The sequence below is a fragment of the Apodemus sylvaticus genome, chromosome 16 (genome assembly GCF_947179515.1).
Source record: "Apodemus sylvaticus chromosome 16, mApoSyl1.1, whole genome shotgun sequence".
NCBI lineage: Eukaryota > Metazoa > Chordata > Mammalia > Rodentia > Muridae > Apodemus > Apodemus sylvaticus.
In genome coordinates, this window is record NC_067487.1 from 55,968,145 (window position 1) to 55,990,448 (window position 22,304).

Here is a 22,304-nt window from a genome sequence, read left to right on the forward strand (position 1 = left end):
GTTTCCAGGGGTGTCCTTACTGCGGCGCACACGTGGTCGGAACCATTTCGGCCAGCTTCGGGAGGTGAGTGCCATCCGCAAAGACCTGACCTGGACTCAGCACCTGGATTTACGGATTGTTCCCTCAGCTAGTATTATAAATGACACGACAGATTCTCTAAAGTTGCAGAGGTCTTACGGTCTTTTCTAGTTTCCTGAAGGACAGGGAAGTCCCCCCCTCCCGGAGTTAGCGGTGCTCCGGTCCGGGAGCAACATGGCGGCGTCCATGAGGGGTTAGTTTGGGGAGTAACTTCTGCTTAGTACGGCCGTCTTGTCCGACTCTGACCGAGTGAAGTTTCCCCCAAGTTAAAGAATTGTGTACTAACAGGTGGGCATCGCCGGAGACCCGCCATTCGCTCGTGGCCACACTAAAGGACTGAGTCCTGAGCACTGAGCAAGATGAGTAACATCTACATCCAGGAGCCGCCCACAAATGGGAAGGTGAGAGCCTCACTACCTGGACACCCTAATTGAAAGCACCCTGATTGGGGGCGGGAAGGGAGGGGCAGGTGTCGGGGGTCTTAAGAGTTGGAAAGACCAAGAGAACTGTCCTCTACACTCTGCTTATGGCCAGTGTTATGTTTATATTATTTACGGTGACATGTCTCAGCATATTTTTAAAAGCGTTCTTGAGTAACTTTTCTATTCGCCAGTCTTCTCATCCTTTAACTTCCTTGATCCAACTCACGTGAGCGCCTTCTAGTGTCTGTTGTTTTTAAGACTTACGTTAAGATTGTTCATTTTTGGTTGTTGTTGAACCTGGAGCGCATGCATTCTCTACAATCATTTATTGAAGGCCTCCTTGGCACCATGCACTCTACTAGGTGCTGATGATACAAAGGTTTGTATCACATTCTACCTTTGTATGTGTGTCTACACACACACACACACACACACACACTTGTATATGTATATAGCTGCTAATTCCCAACTCGGAATTACAGACGTGCATCGACACGACTGCCTTTGGTTGGGAGGTATTGAAGAAGAGATTATATTGTCATGACAGTATGATGGGGTGAAAAACAGGAAATGATGGGGAAAACATCTTGGAGGAGTATCTTTTTGAGATCATTGTCAGAGGCAGTGGGGGAGTGAGGGATATTATTGCGTAGGAATGGGAATAGATTCCCTGATTTCATGCTGAGCTATATTTCTAGAGGACAATATTAATTTTAATTAATAAATGCTTGTAGAGATAAAATAGACTATTCTGCAATGCAGGACCTTCACGTTTGCTGTTCATTTCTCTATTATCCTATTTTACCTGTACAAATATCACTCTTTTTATTTTTATTTTTATTTTTTTTGGTTTTTTCGAGACAGGGTTTCTCTGTGTAGCCCTGGCTGTCCTGGAACTCACTGTGTAGACCAGGCTGGCCTCTAACTCAGAAATCCACCTGCCTCTGCCTCCCAAGTGCTGGGATCAAAGGTGTACGCCACCGCCGCCCGGCACAAATGCTACTCTTAACAGAGAGGCCTATCATATAGCAAATCTCAGTGATGTCCTGGGTCTCAGCAATTGCCAAGTATTTAATAGGATCTTATTTTTGTTTCTTTCTTATATAGAATGCAAACACTATAGAGGTGAATATAAGCATCTAGAACAGTGGTTCTCAACCTATGGTTTGTGACCCCTTGGGTTGAATAACCCTTTTACAGGGGCTGAATATCAGATATCCTGCATATCAGATTTTTATATTAGGATTTATAACAGTAGCAAGATTGCAGTTATAAAGTAGCAATGGAAATAGTTTTATGGTTGAGGGTAATCGCAACATGAGGAACTGTATTACAGGGTCACAGAATTAGGAAGGTTGAGAACCACTGACCTTGAACATTGCTTCACATTGTAGTAGATGGAGTTCATACACTCTGGAAGAATAGCTAGGTGGATGAATTAATGCTGTTTCTTTAGCTTCTGAGAGGTATTAAGCATAGGTGAGGGTGAAGTTAGACTGTCACTACTCTCAGCAGATTTAGTTGTTTGACTCTAATGATTTCTTTTTTAAGAAATAAAACAGGGTTTCAGATGAGTCCTCGGCTGTGCTGGGACTGGTTGTTTACTGTAGGAAATGATTGATATATTCAGAGTAAAAGCACTTTTGAACAGGAACTCATTTATTTAACAAATATTTTAAAAATCGTGTATGTATATGTGAGGTGTGTGTGTGTCTGTGTGTGTCTATGTCCCACAGCACACATGTGAAGGCTCGGAGTCTAACTTTAGGTGATGGCCCTCATCTTCCACTTAAGGCCATGGCTCTTTGTTGTGTGGTGCTGCCTATGCCTGTGAGCTTCTGGAGAACTTCTCTCCTTGGCTTACCATAGAGCCCTGGGATTAAAGACACATGTTACAGAACCCACATTAAAAAAGAGAAAAAGAAAAAGAAATCACACACAGAGTCCAGGTTCTTGTTAGTCTTTTTTTTTTTTTTTTTTTTAATATTATGATCCAACTTTTAATGATTAGTTACATGGGCCTACGGTACCTAGATTAACTAAGCCAGCTTTCACAAACATCATTTTAAAGATAACATTAATAATGTAGAAACTTGGCCAGGAGTAGTGGTGCTTATCTTAATCACAGCACTTGGCAGGCAGAGACAGGCAGATCTCTGAGTACAGGGCCACCCTGGTCTACAGGGAAGCCAGGATTATACAAAGAAACCCTGTTTTGGAAACAAACAAATGTACCAACTTGTACCACTCCTTTAATACTAGTACTCAGGACTCAGATGTAGATGGATATCTGTGTGTTCAAGATCAGGCTCAGTGAGACCCTGTCTCCAACAAAACAAATACAATGTAAAAATATAAGAAAGAAATGATATAATTGAAGCATAGATAGCATGGGAAATCTGTCAGATAATTAGAAGTTATGAAGGTTATTGGGAATACATGCTTCCCTTTATTATTGTTACAGATGATCCGTGTATTAAATATTTGTTCTGTCTTGAAATATTTGTCACTAAGATTATAAAGCCATTATTTATACTTTACAGAGAGGGTTTTAAATGATTTTAAGCCTAAATATATAGAACTGGAAGACAGACCTCTGATTTCAATGAAACATATTTGGTGAAAGAGATTTGGTACAAAAAGGCACATGTTTTTATGATTCTATTCATATGAAATGATCATATGGCAATGTCCATATAGACAGAAAATAAATTAGTGGTTGTCAGAGGGCAAGGGTAGTGGGAATAGAGGGACTGAAAATGGGTCAAGGCTTTATCCTAGGGAAATGAGATGTTTTGGGAATAGTGGTAGTGGCTGCCAAATTCCAAAACCCAGTGAACTCTTTAACGGGGTGACATAGTAATATGTAGATTACATCTCAATAAATATTATTTATCTTTTGCTAGGTTTTACAAAATTAAAATCAGAACTACTTTTAAATATGGTCTTTGTAACATCACAAAATTATTTAAAAGGTTGCTAAGAAGCAAAGCCTAGGTCCCTCTGACAGTGTTTTATTTCAAGCTTATACGAGATAGGACTTTTGGAAAGTAGGAAGTAGTGCTTAAAGTCATTTCAGTTCCATTCTGCGATAGAGGGAGCTACCTATCCAGTTTCAGGTTGTAGTCTCTTTCACACACAAAAATAAACAAATAAAAACAATTAAATAGGGGCTGGAGAGATGGCTCAGTGTTTAAGAGCACTGCCTGCTATCCCAAAGGTCATGAGTTCAAATCCCAGCAACCACATGGTGGCTCACTGCCATCCATAACAAGATCTGATGCCCTCTTATGGAGTGTCTGAAGATAGCTACAGTGTACTTACATATAATAAGTAAATAAATAAAAATCTTAAAAAAAACCCAATTAATAAAAAATGTAATAAAGGAAAAAAAATGGAGTCAGGATCTCACTATGTAGTGTTGGCTGACCTGTAGCTTGCTCCGCAGATCGAGCGGGCCTATAACACAGAGACGTGTCTGCCTATGCCTCCCAAGTGTTAGCATTAAAGGCGCATACCACCTGCTTTTTCATAGTACTGTATAGGTTAATGAAACCGTTAAAAAAGTGTACCATAATGTAGATATTTTCACTTCTCTCATTTTCGTAATTCTTGCAGAGTAGTTGTAAAAGAGCTGTGTGTTGCAAAAAAAAAAAAAAAAAAAAAAAGCTCCTAAAGATGCAATGCATTCATTAGTGTTACATAATTTAGGATAGCCTCTCCTAGGCTTCTGAAATAAAGTAGCAAAAATGTACAAGCTGGTGGGAGAGGAGAGGGAGTTACCCTTTTCATCTGGCTGTGGGAAACCATTCTCACTGGGCAGTGATGACACACCCTTTTAAACCTAGCATTCAGGAGGTAGAGGCACACGGATCTCTGCTTATTCTACAGAGTTCTGGGACAGCCAGGACTACACAGAGAAACCCTGTCTCAAAAAACGAAATGAAATGAAACGAAATGGAAAGTATTCTCATTCAAATTATGCCTTCTAGGGTAACCTTAAAAGATAGAACTTTCCTGGATAATTTTTAAACTTCCCCCACTTCCAAAACTGTATTTGTGACAAGGCAAAGGAATTTTAGAAAAAAAAGAGGTGTGATTTATATACAGATTCCTCATGAGGATCAGTTTGGTTTTAGTTATTCTGCTGTCTTTATTTACAAGAACATTCTGTGGTAACCACAGATTATTACTACTAGTTAACTTTTGTACAGTAGGGGTGGGAAAGAAAAATTGATACTGGAACTCCAGCTGTACCATGATGCTCAAACTTAGGATTTGACATTCTTTTTGTTATTTGCAGTTATTGAGCCAGTGTTGTATAAGCTATTTAGCCCTCTGGGCTTAGTGGAGGTTCTGGTTATTCTAAAGTGCCTGGTTCTCCGAAGGAGTAACTGCCGCCATGAACCAGTAAACAGGAGACTATTAAATCACCCCACCTATTATAGAGATGATGCCTTTCAAATAACCATTTAGCAAGGCACCACCAGATTTACATAGGAATATTCCTGTGGACTAGGACTTTAGTGACATTGGTAGAGTACTTGCCTAGCATACACAAAGCACTGGGTTCAGGCTCCAGCACGGCATGAACAAGGCATGGGGACACATGTCTGTCTTCCAGGTACTGGGGGTGATCGAAGCAGGAAAATCAGGAGTGGGGATGAGCTTGAGGGCAGACTGGATTATAAGCTATCAGGCGGTAACTGAAAAGCCAGAGACAAAACATCCAGGGGCCGGGGAGATAGCTCAGTTGATAAAGTGCTTGATGTGTAAACAAGAAGATCTGAGTTTGGATTCCCAATATTCTCATGAAAAGTTGGGCATGGTTGCATGAATCTGAAACCCCAGACTTGAGGCTATGGGATGGCAGAGGCACTGGACCACTAACCTTGCTCACCAGGAAGGCCAGTTGAGTTGATGAGTGTAGGGTTCCATAGCTGCCTGCAGCTATTACGATGTGGGTTTCTGGAACAGAAGCTGAGGAATAAATAGGGAAGAGGGGCGAAAAGAAGTATGGCTAAGACAATATTCACTGATCAAAGCCAGAAACTTTAATGGCGCCAGACCTTTTAACAGTTTGGGCAAACCCTTCCCCCCAGACTCCAGGCTGAGTTCCGGTGGAAGTTGTCTAGCTTCTCTTGGAGGTCCTCGTCTTGACTGCTCCTGCAGCTGGGTGGGTCACCTGCTTAATTCAGGAATTCCTAGACCTGGAGGAACAATGAGCTTAACCTTTACTTCGAGCACTCGGCCCTAGGTGGAACAGGATCCTGGCTATCTGGGAGAAGTTAACCTTGACCAAAGTCAAACTCTGACCCAGTGCATGACCGCCCCAATATGGCTCTGTACATGTCCTCCCTTTTTTTTATTAATTAGAACACAAGGAGGTAGAAAACAAGTGGATAAATATCCTTCATAAGAAGGCGGGCCTTAACCAGGAGGTCCAGGTTCAGTAGAAGACCTATATAAAAAAGAAAGGTGAAGAACCATAGAGAAAGATAGATACCCAGTGTTGACCGCTGGCCTCTGTATGCACCTGTAATATGCATACAGAGAATAAATGCTTATCCAAATTAGGGATAGCATGATTTTAATGTGAAAGTAGAGTTCAAAGATATTATCAACCAAATGATTGTAAAATTATCTAATAATGTCATAATTCAGTGAGTTCATTAACTTCATTTAATTTCATAATTTGCTAACCAATTTTATTGCAAATAATGCAATCAAGTTTTCACTCTTGGTTTTTAAATGATCGGAGTTTGTTTTCTGTGATTAGAGAAGGTAGGTGCTCTTTTGAAAATAGTAGTGAGGTAACCCAATCACAAAAGAATACACATGGAATGCAATCACCGATAAGTGGATATTAATTAGCGCAGAAGCTCTGAATACCCAAGACATAAGTAGCATATCAAATGACTCCCATGAAGAAGTAAGGAGAGGGCCCTGATCCTGGAAAGGCCTGATCCAGCATTGTAGGGGAGTACCAGGACAGAGAAAAGGAAGGGAGGTGATTGGAGAATGGGTGGAGAGAAGGCTTATGGGTCATATGGGGAGGGGGGGAACTGGGAAAGGGGAAAACAATTGTTGGGAATGTAAACAAATAATTTAGAAAATAATAAAAAAAAGAAAAGAAAATGAAAAGTAAAGAAAAAAAAAAAGAAAATAGTGTGTTTAGTCTCCAGATGATGATTGGGCTGTAATGTAATGAGTGTCTATTCAATATAACAACAAACCCAAGCTGAGTTTGTAATATTTCTAAAATTAAAAATGTTACTTGTTAGTGTTGCAAGTTGAATAACCAATCAAGCAAACTAAATACTCACTATGGTGTCATGTTCTTTTTCTAGGTTTTATTGAAAACAACTGCTGGAGATATTGACATAGAGTTGTGGTCCAAGGAAGCCCCGAAAGCATGCAGGAATTTCCTTCAGCTTTGTTTGGAGGGTCAGTATTACCGTCCCTGACATTCTGGAGAGAGACGTGCCTTAGCTGGGCATGTGTGCTGGGTGTGCTGGGCTGCTCCGGAATTCGGCACTTGGGAGGTTCATGTAGAAACATTTGAGTTTCCAACTAGCCAAGGCAACACAGTAGCTCTCTAAGTAAAACCCTGGAGGTGTGAGCTTTTTAAAGAATGAAAAGAATAAACTACAATGTGTTTTTTGCATTGAGGTCAGGTGTTATCCAGAGGTGACAAGTAATCACGTGGCACTGAGCAGTGTGTAAGGAAATAGACACAAGAGTAACGACTTTCCTCCAGATAAACTGTAAATTGTTACACTTTCTTTTTTTTTGTTTTTTTGTTTTGTTTTTGTTTTTTTTTTTTTTGTTTGTTTGGTTTTTTTTGTTGTTGTTATGTTTTTTTTTTTTTGAGACAGGGTTTCTCTGTGTAGTCCTGGCTGTCCTGGAACTCACTCTGTAGACCAGAAGTCCTCAAACTCAGAAATCCTCCTGCCTCTGCCTCCCAAGTGCTGGGATTACAGGAGTGCACCACCATGCCAGGCTTGATTGTTACACTTTGAACAGAGACAAGTTGTACCTGATGTTAATCTCCTCCGCCTGCTGCTGCTCACCCCCTTTCCTTTAAATATAGATACTCACTCTAAGCATGCCTCTCGTTCTGTGTCACCCTTTCCACTCTAGTGCTGCCTCTAGCCAAGTGGTTCTTACTTTCAGAACTATATTCATTTCTTCCCTTCTTGTGCCTAATTGATCTAATGGTGAAATGGTTGTTTCTACTGCAAACTTCTATTACCTACCACTAAACCAGATTTCAGCTTTGTCCCTAGATGGCTGGGACTTCTATCTCCATGACTATAGTTACTTCCTGTCTGGTCTTCCCTGTTATTTCTTGGCTTTCTGTCCATGCACATGATATGGGATCTTTAAGGACCTTCTGTCTATGCACATGATATGGGATCTTTAAGGACCTTCTGTCTATGCACATGATATGGGATCTTTAAGGACCTTCTGTCCGTGCACATTATATGGGGTCTTTAAGGACCTTCTGTCCGTGCACATGATATGGGGTCTTTAAGGACCTGGCTCCTAGCTTTTTATTCTTTCCCATTGCACTAGTCATGTGCTTTTAGTCAACATTCTCTCTACTTCCTGAACATTCCATTATTGCATTTCCTATTCCATACTCCTCATATTGGCTTTTTTTTTTTTGATGTTTCTCACACTCTTTTTATTAAAGTAGAGCCATTTTTTTTTTTATCACTTTGTTCAAAGTCTGCTTTCTATAAAGCTCACACTACCTGGCATGGTTCATTATCACTTTGAGTCATAATATGATGGTTTTTCTTTATAAGAAGCTTTGCACAATTTTATATCCACTTAGTATTTTTGGTTCTTGAATATTTGTTTATGCAGCTTTGCATTTCATACAGTTTTCAGTTTCTTGTTGACTTCTAGAAAGTACTACATACTTTAAATGGAGACTTTAAATGCCTCCAGTGTTGGCAAATCATTGTCTTCCAGTTAGATCTGATTTTTAGAGACAGTGTTCTTTGTAGTGTCAGAAACAAGGTATTTAAGAATCCAGAGTGTCCTCTTGTATGATATGGACAAAGCTCTCCAAATAGAAGAAATTAGTTAAATAGATCACGACAGGGGAAAGTTTAAGGAAATAATGATAAAAGAATCCAATCCCTCAGATGAGACAAAGAAAATAGGTCTGCAAAGACCATTATTAATAATTGCTATGGCAGGCAGGAAGGAAATAAAATCAGACAGGTAGTTTAGTTAGAATAACCGTCAACAAAGCTAAGAAACACATGAGACACTTCTGGTAATAAGTTTAAAGAAGCTCAAATTTTACAGGAAAGTGAAATCACAAAAACACTAGAAAGGATGAATGGTAAATTGTAATCCGTGGACCAGGTGAATAAAGAAACAGAAGGAATCTGTACAGAATACAGCAATGAAATAAGCGTGAGGTACATTTGGTTGCCTACAAAGCTTACCTTCATCAAAAAGAAAAACAATATTCTCCCATTTTTATAAGACCAGTAAATAGAAGAAAGGAATGGAAATTTTATAGAAATAGCTAGAGCAATTTTCTTAATGATTAAACAGGCAAGAATTTAATGAAATTATTGTTAACTAACTAAAAACCTGGGGCTGATGGAGAGATGATTCAGCACTTCAGCTCCTAAGTCTGCTGAGACTTAAGACTTAAGACTTTCTTCTCTGTCAGAGGTCTGGGGTTCAATTCCAAGCACCTGCATGGCAGTTCGCAAACATCAGGAACTCCACTTCCAGAAGATCCAGTGCCGCCTTCTGACCTTCATGGTCACCAAGCATGAATGTGGTATGCAGACATACATGCAGGCAAAACATGCATACACTTATAAAAAGATAGGTATTTCCTGGGGGAGTAAAATAACGTAGATAACTCCATTTAATCTTTATAAAGTATGATTTGAAGAAATTACAATGTTTCTGAGTCTTATAATGCACCTTTCAGTATAACAACAGCAGCAACAATGTACAGTTTTCAGAATAAAAGCAAATGATTGAAAGCACAGAAAGGAGGGACTCAATCTCAGATGTGGCTTTCAATGAACAGGCTTTCTTGGTGAAAGATGGTCATATCCTTTTGAAAAACCCAAAGATCTCAAATTGCAGATTTAATCTTGGACTTAAAGGTCTTTGCTATATAGATAGGTAAAGATTTAAAATAAATATTTTTGAAAGTTGCCAGTCCAAAACATAGTACAAAAGAAGGAAAAGAAACAAAGCAAAAGGCAACTGACTTTCAGTTTTCTTAAGGGATGTCCTACAGCTCAGTGGGTTGCTGTGCTGTTTACCTCATTAGCCTTTTCCTTCTCACTGATTCTGCTCTCAGAGAAGACATTCTAGGGCAGACCATGTATCATTTATGCTGCATAAAAATACTAGAAATTGTATTTTTATGTATAAATAATTTCTAAAAATCACTTAGAATGTGAATGAGTATTTAATTAAACTATGTTATTTTATTTATTCAACTTTTTTTTAAAAAAGGAAAAGACTGCACAGACAGTGCTGGAACTTCAATAAGTTAATAACTTTTCTATCTACAGGTTTGTATTTCTTGTGTATTAGTAAGTTAATTTTTTATCAGGAGAAATGGAAGGGGCAAGAAATGAGCTATCACCTCTACTTAGGCTTCTCAGCCTCAGCAGTGTTGGCCCTAGGGATCGGTTATTCTTTGTTGCAGAAACAGTCCTTTGGGCTTTAGGATGCTTAGCAATATTCTTGCCATCTTGTGCAAGATGCCTGTAGAATTTCCCAATTTCTATAACCAAAAGTATTTCAAGATGTTGATAAGTGCCTCTGGGATGCAGACTTGCTAGTCCTCTCTTTCTCCCAATTGAGAGACCTTGGTGTATTAAACTTCTTTTTATTTTAAAAATAATAATTCATAATATGAGAATTATGGAGATTAAAAACAAATAAACAAAACCCCAAAAACTAAACCACCATTGTTTCTGTAGAAACATATAGTGTTTGAAAATTGAATGTTTTATAAGAAGTGAAGAGGCAAGGTTTTGGTTTGAAAGCCAACTTTAGCATTCTGGAAATTAAATCTGTGGCTTTTTTGTGTACTAACTGTGATAATTAAAGTGATACTAAGTTTTAGAAATTGATATATTGTTTTTCAGCCTACTATGACAACACCATTTTTCATAGAGTTGTACCTGGCTTCATAGTCCAAGGTGGGGATCCCACAGGCACTGGCACCGGTGGAGAGTCTATCTACGGAGCTCCATTCAAGGTCAGATCAATTTACTGTATTCTAGGTCAGCTGGAACGCCTCTGCAAAAGGGGTAGTGTCTTAGGAAATGTCTATGTAGTATACAAAATCAACGGAGAGGAAAATTGTTCAGAGATAAGAGCAAATACTATCTACTGAGCAGTTTTTCTGATTTATTTATTTTATGGCAAGCCTTTGTGTTAGATTAAATTAAGGTAGAACTAGAACTTGTAATGAGAGAGAAAGAGAGAGAGAGAGAGACAGAGAGAGAGAGAGAGAGAGAGAGAGAGAGAGAGAGAGAGAGAACGCGCAGGCGCAGAATTCAGAAAGAAGTTCAGTGTATTTCCTGATACTTGGCTGTGTCTGTTCTCAGCAACCAATTTTTAGAACATTGAATGTGCTATTTTAGTTAAAACAATTGATTTAAATGCTATATGGGATTTTTCAGTAGTTTGCTTGAGCTGCTACAAGAGACTGGGGGTTAAATAAGAATTTACTTCTTGTTGACTTGTGGAGGGTAGGAGGTCCAAGTCGGTGACTGATCATCTCTCTTCCTGCCTTGAAGAGGTCTGAGGAAGGGCTCTTGCACTTTCCTTAAGAGAACATGAGCCCTAGTGGGTAGAAAGAGAGCCCCAACCCCGTGTCTTAATCTCGCTTGTATTATGTTTATAACCTTCTCCACCTTGTCAGAGCCACAAATATAGCTATGCTAGAGACCATGACTTCAATATAAAGCTTTTGAGGGACCAGTCCCTCACAGTGTAACTTACTGTACACAAAAGAGCTCTATAGTACAAGGTGCATGCATTATGGACAGTCACGAAGTGAGTAGAAGGAAGTCCAGAAACATAGGAAACAGATGTATTTGGTCAAGAATGGGCCAGTGATTTCTTATTTAAAATTTTATTAGATTTATTAATTTTCTTTTATGCATGAGTGTTTTGCCTGCTGCTTGCTGACAGTAGAGGTCAGAAGAGGGCATGGGATTCTCTGGAACTGGAGTTACAGGTGGCTGTGAACCACTATGTGGGTGCTGGGAGTTGCAAAGTGGGTCCTTTGCTAGAGCAACAAGGGCTCTTAAGTGCTGAACAAGTTCTCCAGTCTTGGCCTGTGATTTCTTGACTGCCAGTGTAATCTTAAGACAGGAAAGAGTTAAAATATTTACAAAATTAGGAACAATAATGGGCTCAACTACAGCAAAAATTGTATGTGTTATTAGTCTAATTATAACAACGCTAGCTATCTTCTTTGAGTAAATTAGTGTTAGTGGTTCTTAAAATCAGGAAATGTTTGAAAACTTCATATTTATTCTAGTGGGAAAGAATGTGTGGAATTTCCTTTCATCTTTTCCTGGGTCTGTGGGATTTTTGTTTTACAGTTTCCAAAGAGGGTCCTGCCTTGTTGCCCTAGCTGGAGTTGTAATATAATGCAGACTGGCCTTGAGTTTGTGCCTGCCTGCCTGCCTGAGCCTCCTGAGTGCTCAGATTGCTACTGTGTACTGCAGCGCTTCACCACAGTGTGACTGTGATTATTCAAAAGAACAGTGCAACTTGTTTTCTTTCTTCTTGTTTTGTTTTTGCTTTTTCATTGTTGCATTTCAGATGACAGTGGTCCTGGAAAGTAGGAAATGATATTTCAAAAATCTCAGGTGACTGTTAATTAGATCTCATAATTTTAGGACCTCCACTGTGTAGGAAGTATTCCTTATCCTATTAATTCTGTTATTTATCCTAACTTCTCTTTTTGACATTTTTCTAAGCTATTTGCTTTGCTATTTTAAAGTATTACAGTTATATTACCTTCTTTCATAGATCATTTTAAACATGGTGTCTTACTATGTGATCAAACATCATTACCAAAAGCTACTTGGGGAGCAAAGAGTTTATATTTCACTCATAGTTTCACATAACAATTCCTCATTGAAAGCAGTGAGGGCAGCAACACATACAGGGCAGGAGCTGATGCAGAGGCCATGGAGGGGTGCTGCTTACTGGCTTGCTCCCCATGGCTTGTTCAGCCTGCTTTCTTAGACCCAGGACTACCTGCCCAGGGATGGCACCACCCACAATGGGCTGGGCCTTCTCCCCTCAAACACCAATGAAGAAGTGCCTTATAACCTGATCTTATGGACACATTTTCTCAATTGGGGTTCCCTCCTCTTAGATGACGTTAGTTTGTGTCAGCACACATGGTACAGAAATACCACACATAGATTAGGGGAATTTAAACAACAGGAACATTTTACAGTTCTTCTGAAGGCCTAGAAGGCAAACATCAAGGTGTTTGCCTCTCTGGTTCCCAGTGAGATGTACTGAGTTCAGATCTTAAGAGTAAAAAAAAGCAGCCTCTGATGCTTAAAAGGCACTGATTGTGTTAAGGTGTGTGTCATGGATGAATCCACTGTCCAGTCTGATGGGAAATTCTAAGTGGCTCTCAGAATACAGAAAGCACCTGAGAAATAGTAGCGCCTGCACTGTTACACTCTGCCAAGTCAGACTCGTGCTATCTCTGAGACGAGTCAACTCAGGATAGTTTAGGACTTTTAAAAACAGTGAAACCACATTAATACACTTATGGTTTAATCTCTGAATTGAAAAGCAAGAAGAAACTCATTGCTTCATAACATGGGCAGCAATAGCTGGCGGCTTTACAGTAGTTCAAAGATGGGTTTCTTGGAAAAAGTGGACGGGTGTAAGGGTTTGGAGGACTCTGAAGGGCAGTAGGGAAATGAGGAACTTAGGCTCTGACGCCCTTGGAGCATCCATCCTTCTTCTGTGTACGTAGACTTCCATCAGACAGTTATGGGGCTGAATATTTAGACGATACAAGCTGCAGAATTCAGGTTGAAGAGCGTTGAACAGATAGTAAATTTGGATTTGATTGTACTTCAAAATCAGTTAAATAAAGCTTCCGCATTTTTGATTAGAAATTGTCTGAGCCTTGCTGGTCTGCTGTGTAGCTGATTGAATATGAAAGTTCTTATGACTGAGAATAGTCACTAAATCTCTTTCATTCTTGCAGGATGAGTTTCACTCACGGTTGCGTTTTAATAGGAGAGGGCTGGTTGCCATGGCAAATGCTGGTCCACATGATAATGGCAGTCAATTTTTCTTTACTCTGGGTCGAGCAGATGAACTTAACAATAAGCACACTATCTTTGGAAAGGTTAGTGTCCATATCTTAAGTATATGGTTTGATTTGGATTTTATGTTATTCTTTAAATTTCTGTGATACATACAATTGACTTTTATAATGCGGCCTTTAAAATGTTATATTCATTTACTTACTGTTTTCAAAAATGTTGGAGTATGTTCCTATTATGAGGAACTGTAAAGAGCCACCTGAACTGTGTATGTCAAGTCAGTTATTTGTCATGGTCTCAATATGTTCTTTAAGTCATAGTAGTGGTATTAGCTACTTATAGCCACTTAGCCAGTGTTGTTTTACACACTTTCCTTTTCTTTTTTTAGGGTGGGGGTGAGGGGGTAGGGGAGCAGGACAGGGCTTTCTATGTAGCCCTGGCTGTCCTGGAACTCAATTTATGGACCAGGCTGGTCATCCTCCTGCTTCTGCCTCCTGAGTGGTAGGCATGCACCACCATGCCTAGGTGTTTTACATTTTTAAAAATACACTTAGCCAAAAATATTTTGTTGTTTAATGTTTACCAATGATGAACTTTCTTAAATTTAAACTGGAATTTGTGTTAGTATTTATAATTTTATCAGAAGTATTACTTTGGATAGTGTTCATTTAATCCTGCCCACATTTAACAGCAAACGAGGGAGGTTATTTTCCTGTAGAATCTTCAGTAGTTCTCCTTAAAGAGGGCTCTTGAACGCCTCTTCCTCTCATCTTCCCTTTTCTTCTCCTGTCAGGATCCCTCCTGTATTTCTCAGACAAAGTAGACATGAATAGCTTTTTAGCCCCCTCTGCTGGTTCACTGAAAATTGCTTCCTTACATCCTATGCAAAAGATGATTTTGACTAAAAAGAGGGTTTTGCTAAAAGGAGGAAAGCAATTTAGTATAGCTGGACAACTGAACCTCTGAATTCGTGTGATCCCAAACTGTAGAGATGTAACCTTGTTGCTTGTTTCTTAAATGCATGCACTAGGAAATAGGCATTGTCCTGTTCTTTGACTGCATTTCTAACCCAGGGTTTTCTGGTAATCATGGATTTTCCCTGCCTCTTTGTTTTTTCTTTTAAAGTGAGATGAGGTTTGGGTTCTGGTCTTTTACTGCGTTTTACAGTGTCTGTTATACAATCTAGGTGCAAGAGATGATGTATATATCATAGCAGTCAGAAGTGGAGATGGTCCCACTATTGGGACTATAACTTGAGTTTCTATCCTCATATCTGTACAAGAAGGGTAATGCAGTTCTTACGTCTAAGGTATTTGTGTAAATTAAATTAGGCAATAATCTGCACAGTATTTATCATACTGTTAATACTTAAGCTGCTTGAAGTCCAGGTTAATTTGTGGTATTTGAATGAACTGTTATGCAGTAAGAAGGTTGACGTTGTATGTCTGTTTTTAGTAACTAACATTGTATACACTGGAAACATAAAAAAAAGAAAAAAAAAACTTTGAGTGCAGCGTTGTTCTCCAGCCTTGAGTCAGGTGTGCTTCGTCATCATTGTTAGCTGTACTGATTCTTAGGTAAATGTAAGTTCTCTTTAATTATTTTAAAACACTTTTTTTTCCAGAAGTCTATCATTTATTTAAAATATTTTCAAAATTCCTCTGTTTATTTAAGAGAGAAACATGGATGTTTGCCATCACATTTTACGTTTTTGTGTGGTAGGTTACAGGAGATACAGTGTACAACATGCTACGCCTGACAGAAGTGGATATTGACGATGAAGAAAGACCCCGCAATCCACACAGAATCAAGAGTTGTGAGGTAGGCGCCATTTATGAGGCACTGTTAAATCATTAGCTAAAGGCTTTCTACTAAACACCATGGCTCATCTGTCTGTTTCATAAGGCACAATTTCTGATGCAGATTTTTTTTAAATTAAAGACTTTGGATTCCAATATGAAACTTTAGACGATAATCTAAAGAATGAAAAGCTCAAGTCAGAGTGAATTATGTTGTGAATTAAAGGAATTAGGTGTCTTTGCTCAAAGAATAGGATTTTATGTAAATTAAGAGTTATCCTCTATCAAGGAAGTGAAGTAATCCATCCTTAAGAGCATTTGAGTCCAAACGTCTGGGCGGATTCCTTCTGTTTTTCCTTCTGTCAAATAGGTATCAGGTAGAGTGTCTTTTACTTGAAAACAACATAATGTTTTGGAACAACCTATGAGGCACTGAAAGTGTGCTGTCGACCTGCAGCACTGTGCAGATGAGGTTTGTGTAGGGAAGAAGAAGACACTAATGTTAGAACACGGCAGTAGCAGTTTTTACTTTTTGGTAAAATAAATATCCTGGAATAATATCTTCAGATTACTTCTTTTCATAGGTTTTGTTTAATCCTTTTGATGACATCATTCCAAGGGAAATTAAAAAACCCAAGAAAGAGAAGCCGGAGGAAGAAGTCAAGAAATTGAAACCCAAAGGCACAAAGTACTAATAATAGAGTTTCTTTCAACTTTAATAGTGACAATAATTTATTTATTTAGTTTGTTTTTGTAATGATCGTTTACTAAAGAGGGGAATATAATTTTGAACCTGGGTGCTAACAGAATGATGAGATGCTTGTTTTAAAGTGAACATTTCTTACATTTAATGACATTATATAACTTTTTTTTTTTTTGGGTTTTTCGAAACAGGGTTTCTCTGTGTAGCCCTGGCTGTTCTGGAACTCTCTCTATAGACCAGGCTGGCCTCGAACTCAGAAGTTCGCCTGCCTCTGCCTCCTGAGTGCTGGGATTAAAGGCATGCACCACCACTGTCAGTCTGACATTATATAATTTAAGCTAAAAAAATACCATCTTATATGGCCATATAACGTGTGTTAATAAATAAATGCTTAGTATTCACTATAGCTTATAAATCATAGCTTGGTTATTGAGAAATATTTACTAATTTGTATAATATGAGTAAATATTGGTGCTATTCAGTATAATCTTTTTGTAAATATTTTTAAACAAAACTATTTCCTTCACTATTTTGTTTTTCTTAAGGTTTAGTAGTTTATATCAATATTGTTTACATTACTTTTCTCTGTTTTAGATTTCAACTTACCATTTTGCTGAATTGCACCATCCTATTTCAATATTAGATTCAGACAGTTATCTCTATATATGGGCCTGCCACCCCCAGTTCTTAAGCAAAGTTTATCAGTCTCTTTGAGCTTTGTTTGCCTCATGGCAAATACAGGGGCAGATGTAATAAACACAGTGCCTGGCTGTCAGGAAGGTTAACGGAGAGGGGTACATATAGTACACAGAAGTATAGGTGCTTAGTGCATACTGGGCTCCCACAGGTCAGTGCATGAGTAAATTGACAGAGAGGAGCCAGGCACTTCAACAAACAGGCCTGTCCTGTGACAAAATCACTTTTTATGTCAGTATGAGTTTCTTTGTTTCCATGATTGATTTTTTTTATTCCGATTCATTGTTGCTGAAAGGTCATTGTCACTGTGCTAGGATACAGTGTTTCCATGTTACCATTTAGCCTTATGACAAATCTGAGTTCTTTATATATTTCCTATGTTTTTATTCTGAGCAAGTGTGTTAGGGATGTTATGTGGTCATTGCTTGCATATAGATTTTTTTTAAAAAATTACTCAGTTGTTGCCAAATGTTTTACTTTTTCTAAAACTTGACAGGGTACTTTAATAACTTACAGTTTATCTTATTTGAGTTTCTGTTGTTTAGTTTGAAAAGATCTGGGACATTTTCTACCCCTCAACTTTTTGTGTTTCATAGTTTTAAAATATTAAAGGGTATATGTCAGATATTAAAATAGGTTAATCATCGGTAGTGCTCTCAGTGTGTGTGTATATATATTTTAAAGCATTACTTATTTATTTCATGTATTTGAGTACACTTCAGATATACCAGAAGAGGGCATTAGATTTCATTATAAATGGTTGTGACCCCCCCCCCCCCCCATGTAGTTGCTGGGAATTGAACTCAGGACCTCTGGAAGAGCAGTCAGTGCTCTTAACTGCTGAACTATCTCTACAGCCCCTCAGGGTTCTATATTTATTAATGTTTATTTTCCTCCCAGCTTTGATAACTATCAAAAGCTTATTTCTATCATGTGTCAGCAAGTTCATTATATTAATACCCAGAGTTAGTCTGTAGTCATCAGTTGTGGGTGCTAGGTGAAACGGTAGCAGTCTGAGGCCAAGTCCTTTGCTCCAAGATCCTGGAACCCTCCTACTGAAGACTAATACTGTGCTAATAGTGTAGTTCTTCTTAGAAACCTATGCTATTATTTGAAAATGAGATGTTTATTAATTTTTTTTAACTTTCTCTTCAATTTTCTTTCTTTTTCAATAGAAATTTTAGTTTGCTTTCTTTTGGAGAAGAGGCCGAGGAGGAGGAGGAAGAGGTGAACCGAGTCAGTCAGGTACCCTCCATCTGCACTTGCATGTCTCTGCCCTGCCCCGCCCCGCCCCGCCCTCCTGGAGCAGCTTGCTTGCTGCCTTTCACCTGCCTGGTGACTGCACCATGATGCTCCTAGGGCATGTGCAGTTCTGAATTGATTTCCTCCCAAAGAAGCATTCTTTGTACTTATTCATTTATTTTTAATCTTTTTTTTTTGTCAGTTGAAACCAGTCTTAAAGTATTTTGAATGGAGTTCAAATTTATAAATTCAGAATTTCGTTACTACTTTTATTTTGCTATATGACAGTGTTTATCATTATTAGAATAACATTCAGTAACTCAGTTACTTAATATTCATTTTAATGTTATTTCCATATATTGTGTTTGCTTCAGTAATTCTCAGTTTCTATTACAGCCCTTAGAGATAGGTATTATTAACCTCATTTATATAAATACTTGGATTTATTCATAAGGAAAGCAGGGTACACAATAATGCCTTTGAACAATTATAATTATAATTGTTCAAAGTCACATACCTAGTAAGAAGCTACAGCTGGAATTAACCATGTGTCTAACTGTAGAGGCTTGTATTGCATACTGCCCCATGGCCTTTTATTTCACCATTCCCTTCCATAGACTTCTGAGTCTCATTATAAACCATCTGGAAATTCTACGGGAACATTTTGCCTACATTTGGAGCACATTATATCTGTTTTTTGTTTGTTTGTGTTTTTTGTTTGTTTTTTCGAGACAGGGTTTCTCTGTATAGCCCTGCTGTCCTGGAACTCACTCTGTAGACCAGGCTGACCTCAAACTCAGAAATCCACCTGCCTCTGCCTCTCAAGTGCTGCGATTAAAGGCAGATTGTGATATTTATAACACCACCCCCCCCCCCCAAAAAAAAATCACCTGCGGAGTCTTTTGGTTCCGAATGTGTGAACTGTATTTTCTCCCTGGAAGTGAGTGAGCTCTGAGACAATCACTGTTGAGAGTTTCTGGCAGTTCATAGTGGGGAACAGGCAGGGCCACCCCACTACGCAGCTCTTGCAGGTCACTGTTGGTAGCTTTCCAGCCCACAGTTTACTTACTGGCTCACCTCTAGATGCTAGAGAGATTTATTTAACACCCAGATTACCATCTTTTCAAGATGTCTTTTCCAGTGTTTGTAGATTTGTTCTTTGTAATCTGATGTCTGTTGCTCATGTTACCCTGCAATTCTTTTAAAAACAGCTTTTTTTCCCTCTATCTAAAGGAAGGCTATGATTCTGTTCTCATTGCACATCACTCCAGCACTGCACTTTATATTCTTTGCTTTAATGGCTGAATACAGTTCTGGGCTGTGAGCTCATTGGGAGTACATTCTGTTCATCTGTGAATTGACCTTAGAGTGAGTAGCAGGAGCTAAGTAAGACCCAGTGTCATTGAGACCATACACACCCACCGAGCCCACTTCCCACTGACACTGATCTTCAGTGATGGCTTTCACGCGCAGGTTTTCTTTGTGTAACATGAAAGTAATATGTACCTGCTAGGGTTGTGAATAGAAACACTTGACACATCATACGATCCTGGAAGGTGCCGTTAAAGGTTGTGTCATATTATCTGTTATAACTGGTATTTTATTCTTGAGCTTAAAACCTGACTGATTTGTAGAGTGACCACAGTTGTAGATAGTGGCTGCCGCCCTCTCGTCCAAGCAGCATGGAGAGCAGCTGAGTGGCCTTGCCACTGTCCTTTCACGAAGCAGCCTGAGTGAGCTTGCAGGACATGTGCTGCCTCTGCCGATGCCCTACAGCTCGGTCCGGCCCATTTACCTGTTCTGTCTTCTGTATAATAGACAAGTGGGTGCTGACGTCTGAGAAAACAAAACAACAAAAACAGTTTGAAATCCACTGCCTTACAAGACAGAAGTTGCTCAAACATCTGGAGAAAGCCAGGTTTGATCTGGCTTGTGTCTGCTTTGTTCATGTGCAGCTACTTCCAGACCAGGCGGTGGTGGCACACGCCTGTAATCCCAGCATTCAGAGGCAGAGGCAGGTGGATTTCTGAGTTAGAGGCCAGCCTGGTCTACAGAGTGAGTTCCAGGACAGCCAGGGCTACACAGAGAAACCCTGTCTCAAAAAACCAAAAAAAAAAAAAAAAAAAAAAAAAAAAAAAATCATGATAAGAAAAAAAAGAATAAGTTGAATATCAGACATGCTTTTAAAATTTACTCTTATTTCTAAGTGTTGAAACATGTTGGCCGAAGCCAAGTGAGCCCCTTTAGTGACAGAACAATTTGAAGTTTCAGTGCTTGCATGAAATTAAATATGTCTTAAAGGCTTAAAAATAATTGTTTCATTATTCACTTGCTTATCAGGTTTCTTTTTTCAATGACTCCACAGTGGTAAGCGTTATTCCAGAACTAGATTGCAAGTTAATAATTGTTAAGTTCTGAACTGAGGCTTTTACTGTATGTGGGAGACGAAACCTGAGTCCCCTCTGGTTTGTGGATTATCAGTGTGGGTTACACACACTCTTTCACCTCACTCCTGTATTCCTGACAAGGTGTCTCTCCCATGTGGATTAGCTTTTCTTCATTGTTTCAGTATCTATGATGAAAACCTCTTTGAAATCATAGAGTTTTATAGCTCCAAGGGATCTGGTCCAACTTCCTTTCTTTATGGCTGTGGAAACTGAGACTCGGGTTAAGTGACTTGCCAGACTGACCTGTTTCCTTTCAGATTGGATTGCATGATAGAAGGATGCTGTAAAAACCATATCTCAGGCTCAGAAAAGCCCTCTGTTGACTTTCTCGTGATATTCTTATCGTGCATGCAGAAATGCAATCTGGGAGATAACACTGTCAGGTGGATTCATAGCTAATTGAATACTTTTGCCCAAAGGGTACTTTCTTGTCAATCTGTGTCTGATTTTTTTCTTTATTTAACTCTTAAGTCAAAACATAATAGGAATACTTGAAAATTCTGTATGTTAGTCTAATAAGTCCAAAATATGTAAGACAAGACAAAATCATTTGTATATCTTAAACTGCACTCTGGACACCCAGGCGTGATTTTCATGTTGCTTCTCATTCTGGGAATTCTTACACACATTTGCTCTTAAGGCCTTCACTTGCTTAGATGACGTCCATTCATATATGGAAGATTATCCCAAAGACTACTTACTGATCATCATCTACAAAAAATACACCATCTAGACCAGTGTTGTCTAAAACACTGAGCAGCATGGCCAGGAGGTCACCGCATGAATGGACTGTCACACAGTTAGAAGCTGTGGCCAGGGTTGTCCCTCTCTGTCGGCATGTCCCTTAGCTCTCTCTGTCATCTTCTTTCCCTCCTCTACTCTATCTGGTTTCTTCTGTTTTGTTGCCTCTATTTTTTACTGTGAAGTTCAAGGTCTGTGCCAGTTAGTGTTCATTTTTAAATACGTTCATGGCTAGTTTTGACTTCCTTGCAGACTCCTTATGTAGAACTCACTAAGTCTATTTAGTCTTGTTTTGAGCAGCTAGACCTGTTAGCCAAATAATGACCTTAAAATAGGTCATTCAGGAAGAATGAGCATTAAGGAAAGTCAGACTTGTGTCCCATGTCTCAGACTCTTCTAATTTTCTCATTCTTCCTAGTGACTTTCTCTGCTTCAGTAGTTTACTGTAGTGGGATGGGGTGTGTGTTTAGAATCTACTTTCGATCCTCTGTCTCCATGCCAACTCACTTTGAAAAGTTAAGGAAAACACAGAGTGGGAATGATTATTCAGCTTAATTTACAACTTCTTCCTGTTTTCAAGTCTTACTTTAAATCACTGTGAAACAAATTTATTCTTTTTTCCTTTAGCTGTCTAAAGTGAGTTTTCATTTGAGAGCTCAATAAGAACTTCTTTTCTTTTTCCTTCTTTTTTTTGACCTTTTTAAATTTTAACTTTTAGACACAGGGTCTTGCTAATTAGCCCCTGCTAGCCTCAAATATGCAATCTTCCTGTTTTAAGTCTTGAAGGTTAGTATTACAGCATGCAACACTGCACCTAGGAAGAACTTTTTAAAAGAACATATTTAAATTG

General features: G+C 38.9%; 1 protein-coding gene across 4 annotated transcripts in view; it reads left to right on the plus strand.

Annotated features, from left to right (window-relative positions):
• The first annotated feature begins 13 nt into the window (after positions 1–13).
• Positions 14–22,304, plus strand: part of Cwc27 (CWC27 spliceosome associated cyclophilin) — a 180,172-nt gene continuing 157,881 nt past the window's right edge. The window contains exons 1-8 of one of the 4 annotated variants that reach the window (XM_052159394.1): positions 14–64; positions 368–480; positions 6,852–6,948; positions 10,653–10,765; positions 13,766–13,909; positions 15,549–15,647; positions 16,210–16,313; positions 18,200–18,269. In XM_052159394.1, the coding sequence (XP_052015354.1) occupies positions 439–480; positions 6,852–6,948; positions 10,653–10,765; positions 13,766–13,909; positions 15,549–15,647; positions 16,210–16,313; positions 18,200–18,269 (669 nt within the window). In that variant the 5' untranslated portion in view covers positions 14–64; positions 368–438. Of the gene's footprint in view, positions 65–220; positions 481–6,851; positions 6,949–10,652; positions 10,766–13,765; positions 13,910–15,548; positions 15,648–16,209; positions 16,314–18,199; positions 18,270–22,304 lie in introns of those variants that run through there. The other 3 variants (XM_052159395.1, XM_052159393.1, XM_052159396.1) reach the window with 3 other exon arrangements.